This window comes from Sphaerodactylus townsendi, linkage group LG08 (assembly GCF_021028975.2).
Source record: "Sphaerodactylus townsendi isolate TG3544 linkage group LG08, MPM_Stown_v2.3, whole genome shotgun sequence".
Taxonomy (NCBI): domain Eukaryota; kingdom Metazoa; phylum Chordata; class Lepidosauria; order Squamata; family Sphaerodactylidae; genus Sphaerodactylus; species Sphaerodactylus townsendi.
In genome coordinates this window covers 33,160,083-33,168,730 of record NC_059432.1, presented here as the reverse complement: position 1 = coordinate 33,168,730, position 8,648 = coordinate 33,160,083, and the positions used below count along the sequence as shown (strand labels likewise).

The 8,648-nt window shown below is 38.1% G+C and overlaps 1 protein-coding gene across 1 annotated transcript in view; it reads right to left on the bottom strand.

The window, feature by feature from the left end:
* Positions 1-2,008: 2,008 nt before the first annotated feature.
* The window catches only part of PTEN (phosphatase and tensin homolog), a 77,085-nt gene continuing 70,445 nt past the window's right edge, over positions 2,009-8,648 (bottom strand). Inside the window, exons 8-9 of the mRNA XM_048505234.1 lie at positions 5,719-5,946; positions 2,009-4,869 (exon numbers count right to left, since the gene is read on the bottom strand). Of these exons, the coding sequence (XP_048361191.1) occupies positions 4,684-4,869; positions 5,719-5,946 (414 nt within the window). The 3' untranslated portion in view covers positions 2,009-4,683. The remainder of the gene's footprint in view (positions 4,870-5,718; positions 5,947-8,648) is intronic.

Below are 8,648 nucleotides of genomic sequence, written 5' to 3'. Positions count from 1 at the left end.
GACTAGGGATAAACTGCATTGCAGCACTGAGGCCTTCACATGCGGGTACAGATTAGACAGCCCCTTTGGAAACCTCTTACTAAAAGGTTTAGAAAAAACTGAGTATCAACACCCAAATGAAAGGCTGAAATGGATGCCAAGTGCACTTTAATGGAAGTTAGAAAGGCCACAATCTTTAAGCGACAACAAATATTCAAAAAGAAGTAGAAACTGATAAATAACAGGGTTAGCAGACTTATCCCATGCCCATTTGGCCTCATAAGATTTTCTGGCAGAGGGTTTACAAGATGACAGCAATACATGCTTTCCACTGTGTGGCCACTGCATCACTGGAGGATTAGCTGGGCTGCCAAATGTAGGGAAGAAATATTATGGTATGGAATTCAGTACCTGTGCAACAGATTCTCCTCTGGGGGAGGGGGTGACCACAACCCTGGACTAATTTTTTGAGGACTAGGAACCATGAACACTTGGTCCAAAGAGGATCGACTATTTTGCAGGGCACCCTGTCAGATAGTATTTTGGCAATCCCCCTGGGTAGGAGAAGGAATGGAAGAAAGATTTAAAGTAACGTTCCTCTCTGGGTGAACTGAAACACGTCTCCCATAGTCCTTGGACCTAGACCTGCCCTTGAACAATAGCTCTGACACTTCAGCTCAACTCCAGTTGAAAGAAGAAGGGAGAGCTCTGGAGAGCTAATTTGGCTTCAAGAAGGGGTGCTGTGTGGTTTCCGGGCTGTATGGCCGTGTTCTAGCAGCATTCTCTCCTGACGTTTCGCCTGCATCTTTGGCTACCAGCCACAGATGCAGGCGAAACATCAGAAGAGAATGCTGCTAGAACACGGCCATACAGCCCGGAAACCACACAGAACCCCAGTGATTCCAGCCGTGAAAGCCTTCGACAATACATTGACTTCAAGAAGTTTGCTGTTTTCTCTGTGGCTGGCCTGCACATGCGCAGTCTCAGTTTGGGACTGCACATAAGATGGAACTCTGATGTTAAAGCAGCACATGCCTCAAATTTTAAATGTGCATTTCCATAAACCTGCTTTGTGCACCAGCTCAAACCATGCTGTACTTTGGTACTAAACAAGTTTTGAAACTAAGAATTTAGTACAAAAAACTTAGGATGAGAAAACATACAAAAATGCATGCCAGAAATGTATGTTTTAAAACATGAAACAGCCACATTACAGTAGTTAAGACAGTAGACAGCTTCTTTTCTTCAAAACTGATACAAAAGGTAAAGCAATTCAGATGGTCTCCATTATACTTCATACAGAATTACTCAAGCATACTAAGCACTGAAATCAACCAAAAATCAACAGGGACAATTTGTTAAATATCACTTTTGAAACCCTCTCAGTAATTTTGGTAATAGCATTTGGTTGTTGGTTGTTGTTTTTACAAAGGAAGCAATTTACCTGAAAATATACCAGTTTCTGGCAACAAGAAGAGACCTGAAAGATACAACATTTAGTTGACTACTCTCATAAGCCCAAGTTTACTATATTCATCCTGGCAGTTTACTGTGAAATATCCCAGAATGCAAAGATCCTGTATTAGACAGACATGAAATAAGATTCTTTATTAGTCTACAATTTTACATATACAAGCTCTCTGAGACTCAGAATATTGAGCACAGTACTGTCTCCCTGACTGGCAGAAGTTCTCCAAGGTCTCAGCCTTGCCAAATAAGACCTTCAACTGAAGATGCCAACTGATGAACTTGGAGAGATTGTAGCAGCTACATTATGGCAGTACATTACCCAGCAGAACTACTGCAGTTAAGTTTGTAAGCTTGGGGAAGCTGATTAAACTTCACAACACAATGCTTATTTCTAATAGCCAGTCAAAGCTTCATCAATAACTTCATAGAACTGTATCTTAAAAAAGGAAGACCTGCTTTGCCTTAAGTTACTCTCCAATAAGTGATCCTCATAGTTCAACCCATATGTGCTTTTCATTGGTTTACAGAAATGAGTAGTTTTATAATAATACACCCAACACAGAGACAAGAATGAGACTTTAATCAGTTTTAAGTGGAGTTTTAACACTAAGATAAAGGGCTGTTAAACACAATAACAAACGGACATTTGATTTGTATGAGACATTATCCTGTACATGTCATTTTCTTGCTTTGTGTATCCTCAGTGCATAGCATTACACACAGAGCCACTGTTGCACAGCACAATAGTATCTGAAGAGGCTGAATCAGAGTAAGGCTGCTTAACAGACAATTTTTAGTATATATATTCTATATGAAAACAGACTGAGAATTTTGAACTGGCGGAGTAAAGAGGCAGCTCTACCAAACACTGCAGTTAAAGCCTCCTTTTAGTGCACAGTTCCACCCCCCCTTCCATCTGCATGCATGACACGTTAACAGTATTTTTAAAAGGTAAACGAGGCACTTTGTGGCAACCACAGGCATCGTTAACATATTGCACGTTTGCCAGAACTTAAACAAGGAACTGCACACTGGCACCCTAACCTTTATTTCTTTTTGTTCCTTAAAGCTGAAAACAATTGATGCTGTGTGTGGACGTCCCTTCGGTTTACAACCTGTGCCACGGCAAAGAACCTTGATGCTATTTTATACAACTGCCCTTTAACTACTGTGACGAACTATTTTAACTGGGGCTACAGATGACTAGGGATGGCACAGGCCCTAACAGTAAGCTCCTGTCGAAGTGATGCCTTCAAGTAATTTCAGACATGTAAGCGGCTGCACATCCAAGAATTTAAGCACACAGTCCAGAAACTCAAGAATTTATCTACAAGAATGCATTTTCAAGCTAATGAATACTGTCATAAATAAAGTTTTAATCAGGACTCAAACCTTTCAGTCATAGTAATTCTTGCCATGTTCTATAGGGATGGTAGCTGAAATAAAGTATAGGAGAGTATGCATAATATATATTATATATAATATATATATATATATATAAAATGCCATTTTCCTTTTTCAATGACTATACCATAAAAACGTAAGCAAGGCTTCTCAGAACCACTGACACATTCAAAATCCAAACCCTCATTCAGACCTTCACATTCCAAAAGGAAGAACAACAGTGCAAAAGGCCATTAAAACTATTCCCAACTGGCCCGCCCATTTTACACAGTAGAACTGTACAAAGATAAAGTTCTATAAGACACTGAACACTGTCAACATCCAAATATTTTAAAGCACAAACTTTTCAGTCGGCTAACGTGGTTTTCAAATTGTTTTGTAAGAAAAATCAGGTTAAACTTAAATCACAGGAAAAAAGCCAACGGTGATTCAATAGTCAACGTGTGCCCATCAATTTAATCTATGGAATCATATTAAAAGGATCAAAACTTAAGAAGCCTCAACATTAGCTTTTTTAAAATGTCACATTATGGATGAAAGCTATTATCCGGTGTAGTTAAGCGCAAGTCCCGCTAAAGTCAGTATGAAGTTATAGGTACGCAACTACACACAGGATTTAGAAAGGGAGCAAAATTCACCAATGAATGTGGAAGGAGCACGCTGCCCCTTTTATTTAGCATTCAGCCTGAGTTCCGCCATGACTAGTCATGATTTTTATACCCTCTATTAATGCTAGTGGACTGGGCACTATGGATTCCAAATTTATTTAATCAAGTGGGACCACTGCTGATGAACAAAGTTAATGCCATTTTATACTATGAAGCTTTAAAAAAGCAATTGTTTGAAAGACAGTGTGTGTGTGTGTGTGTGTGTGTGTGTGTGTGTGTGTGTGTGTGTGTTAAGAAACATCTACAACAAAAGCTGTAGTCCTCTTTTTCCATTCGTAGCTGGGGACATGTCAACTAATGTACAAACGATAGCTTAGGCCCACTTCCAGTAGACAGCCTCCACATTTATATGGTTAAGTCATTATTACTGTGTTTCACCTGTATCCACACTGGTTTCATATCCCTTCATTTTTTTCAATGTTGCGGAAGGTTCATTCCTGTACCCCTAACACAGAACCACTCCCTCTAGCTGCCTTTTCTAGCACCGTTATGCGTAGAAAAAATAAAATGCACAAACAACAAGCAGTGACAGCGGCGATTCCTCAATTGTCCAGGATTTATTTCGGAGCATGCTGAAGAGGTGCATGTAAGTAAGCTGGAAATGGTACACAGTCCAGGGTCCAGCACAACACATTCCTTTCTGAGCTTCTCTTTTCACTCTTCTATCCATATTACATGCATTCAAATGTAGAAAAACCCCATTACTTCTCCAAGCCAACTGCAGACTTATCTGTTGCCACATAAGTGCAAAGAAAGGGGCGGGATTTGAACCTGTGTATTAGAAAGAGCTTTACAGCAACTTCAGTTGATGACAGAACACAAAAGGAAAATTCCTACGTAAACACATCAGATCTGTCTCCACTTTTATAAAACTGGAATCAAATGGGAAAGTGCCATCTTTATGTGTTCCTAATTGAAATTTAAATGTCCTCTTGACACAAAAAGGTATATACATAACATAGCTACGTAACCTTTTTTTCCTCAACTGGACAACAAGTGTCAAGCCCGGCGGCTTCATAGGGCAAAAATGAGATTGGTCAGGAAAACTGTTCTACAACTGATAATCATGACACAATGTCCTATTGCCATTTCAAAAGGTCCATAATTCAGTTTATTCAAGTTTTCTTCTTCGTGGTATTTTTTCCCAAATTAAAAAAAATATTCAGACTTTTGTAATCTGTGTATGCTGATCTTCATCAAAAGGTTCATTCTCTGGATCAGAGTCAGTGGTGTCAGAATACCTATAATGATCAGGTTCATTATCACTAACGTCCGGTGTTACTGAAGTTGAGCTGCTAGCTTCTGCGTTTGACGGCTCCTCTACCGTTTTTGTGAAAAATAGCTTCACCTAGAAAAAGAACCATGGCGGAAGTAAGTAAGTATCTGCTAGAAACAGAAAAGAAGACCTTCACATCCTTCATAATATGAAACTCTGCAGTAATTGCTAAGATGATAAGATACTTAAATTTTATATTACTTAGTTTTTATTTAACTTCTATTAAGTAAACACTACAGATTGAAACATAAGTAACATAAATAAACAGTAAGTAGAGAAGCACACCCAAGCAATATTTTCTCTACGATCAAATGCAGCAAAATATTTAAAGATTATTATTACTTAAAAGTTTACCCATTTTCTCTAGAGTGATCAAATAGCTTCTTTTGCTGCAAACCTCTACATATTTAGCTACTTCAATTTTCTTTCGAAGTTGCCGTTTTCATTCTTACTGATGTTTTAGGACTTAGTCAGTAATATTCATATTAGTAGAATACCATGCTCTCCAAAACAAATGGAAAACTTTCCTTGGGGTCATACCCAGCAACGGACACAGGCAACTTGCACAACTCACCCAGGACTGGCTGCATGCTAGTGGCATAGTGATTAGTGTTTCAAATTAGGATCTGGGAGATTCTAATTTGATCCAAGTTCAAACGCCTGCTCAGAAGCTCAGTGGGTGACTTTGGGCCAATTACATATTCACTCAGTCTAAATCTAATTCATATGCCACTTTAAGTGTGTAAGAAAAGTGGCGTATAAATGTGTTAATAAAACAAAAATTCCTTTACACTAAGGGATATTTATTACTGATTTATCAAGCATTTACTCTCGAGATGTACAATAAATTACGTCTATTTTGCTACTTCAAATTGCAGAACACACTTAGTACCATTAGCTGAAGACTTTGAAAATACTTACCTTAAAGTTTGGAGAGAAGTAACGATTTGCCTTGTCTTTATTCGCTTTGTCTAAATCATTTTTTGTTAGTGTAAGTATTAGATATTCCTTGTCATTATCTGAGCGCTCTGTACTGAAAATACCATCAAGTTCCTGATCTCCAAGAAGGCTTCCATTTTCTACTTTATCAGAATTTTCTTCTGGTCCTGGTATGAAGAATGTATTTACCCAGAAATGAAACATTTTATCCTAAGAAGGAGGGAAAAAAGCAGCTTTCTTTAACATGTTCACTACATACTAAAAACCTAAGATAATAAATCTGGTCTGCACACACAGCAATAGCCAAGGCATCTGGATTAAGAGCATATTATTATACCCTTAGTAGAGATTGCTGTGAATAGAGCTGCATAAAACAACTCTAGTGGTGCAGAATCAATGAAATAAAATGACTCAATTTGTACCAGTCCCATTTTAAAAGCACAAAATCACCCTCAACTATCTTGGCATTTAAGTCATACCTCCTAATCTATTACTGATTCTGCAAAACCTGTGATGTACCCATCTATGGCTGTCAAATGTATAGGACAATTTGTATGGCCAGATTAGGCATAACTATTCCTGGCAATGACTGATGTGAAGCTGTAGTTCTCACTAACAATTTGTACCATAGGTGGAAATATGACTGGAGTACTGATAGCATACAATGGAATAGGCAGATCCCACCAGCAAACATTTAGGATTGGGTTGCACATCTTCCATTCTTGATTTGATAGTTTTCTATAAGAAATTGGGATCTGGCAAGCTAGACAGTGAAGATCTGTTTTTCATCAGTGCAAGGTAGGAGTTGAAGGTTGCCAGAGGAAAATATAATTTATTTAAAACTAAAGCAGACCATCTGATCAAATTGCTGAATATAAATCTTTTACATGAACAGGTACTCTGTACTGCTGTTATAACAAGTACAAGATACACACAAGAAATCTGTTGAGACCAGACATAAGAGGGAGTTTCCCCTTTATGGTGTTAACTTAGCAAATTCCCTCCCCCACCCCAAATGACAACAGCTGGCAAAAAAAGGAATGAATATTTTTCTCTCATTACTAGCTTCAAATGAGTATGAAAGATAGTGAAGTGCTTCTACTTGCAAATGTACTTTCCTGCATCTGAGTAAACACTACAAGGTAAAAAGGGAAATTAGTATTGTTCCAAACAACTCCAGACAGAAAGGGATTTCAAGGAACTGTATGTAACATATATATAGGGCTTACATACTGCTTTTCTATTAAGTAAAAACACATACTGGGGTTGGATATAAAAACTAGCAAGACTGAACCTTTAAAGGCAAATTCTTTTGTTGATCAATAAGAAGTCAGCATGGTTCAAAGTGATTCAATACTGAATAAAGAAAATATTGTAGCCAGTAGGGGGCCAACTTCAACCATTACCCTACTGAAGTTAATTTCCACTGTGAAGAACTAAAGTTCACAAGGAGGGGGTGTGTGTGTGGAATGAAACATGAACATCAAGATTTCAAGATGTTTCTAAAATTGCCTTTATAATTTAAGAGTTTTAATAAAGCAGTTGTTGCCGAGAACAGCTACAGCTCCTTTCTTTTCCATTTAACCTTTAATAGGACACATTTGTTTTCCCACTTTATTATTATCTATGTAAGCGAATTCATCCTTTTCAAAATATGTTTGGGATTTTTAAAAATTTATGCTAATTCAGATAAATCTTTGGAAAAAGGAACTCACTATTGTGGCATGGAATTGGTAAGTTAGAGAATCAGTTAAACCATTTTTAAAGCTTTCCCACAAGGCAAAGACAGATTGTGAAAGAAAAGGAATTTAAGCAGTTAAAAAAATTATCTAAGGTCAAATAATACTCATAATAAAGTTAAGTGATTGTGATTTTTTTATCCCAGTTGCTCTAAGTTGCTTTAGTGGACTGGCTTACAGATAAGTATGCATAGGATTGCAGTCTTAATTCAACTAAGCTAATTTAAAAGATCATTCGATAAACTGAAAAGGTACTTGTAAAATCATTTTTTTCAATCCGCTGCAAAATTGCAGTTGGAAAGCACTACCTTAAAAAAGATACTCATTTCCCACACAAGACAAAGAACTTCTAAGATGATGTCTACAGAGGTATACATCATAGAAAATTAATTTCGGAACTACTGGTTTTACTGCTATGCAAATTTTAATTAATAGATCAACCATGATAATGGATTAAATCAATTTAAGAAGTAAGATTTCATTAGATACTGTTTGCATTCATAAAAACATCTTTCCTTCAACAATATTCTTAGCATTGAAAAACTGCCAGTTCCTCGGGACTCCACTGCACTGTAATTGGCCTCCCTCACTGATTTGTGCATTCATATGGGATCAAAGATATTCAGGTTTGCTTAGGGGAGTTCAACATGCACAGTGAACATGTTTAAGCACTAGCCCTGAAACCTAATTTCTCAAATAATCACTCACTGCAGTGAGCTGAGTGAAGCTGAATCCAGAAACAACAATAGGAGGCAGGGCTTATAACTGAAGAGTAAGGGGGCTTACTGACAGGGTTGGGTCTTCTCTGATGACTCGGGGCCAAGCCAGAGGCAACAGCGGCAGCCATGGCTGGTTTTATTCCCCTCTGCCACTCCACCTTAACAGCCCTTAATGTGTTACTCAAATTCTATTTAACCAGACAGCAGCTGGGACAAAAAGTGGGTGTGTGCAGGAATAGAAAGAGAAAAGACCCCCTCCTCACCCTCTTGCTAATAGAACTGCAAACAAACCATCCTATTTGACACACCAAGGGGTCAGACTTGTGAAGCAGCTGCCACTCCCCCCCGCCCCCACACACACTTTTTGCACCTCATTTGCTCAGACTTGGATAAGTTCCATGAATGCTGCACTACCTGGTCTTTCTGATACCAGCAATGACTGGAACTTTTTATC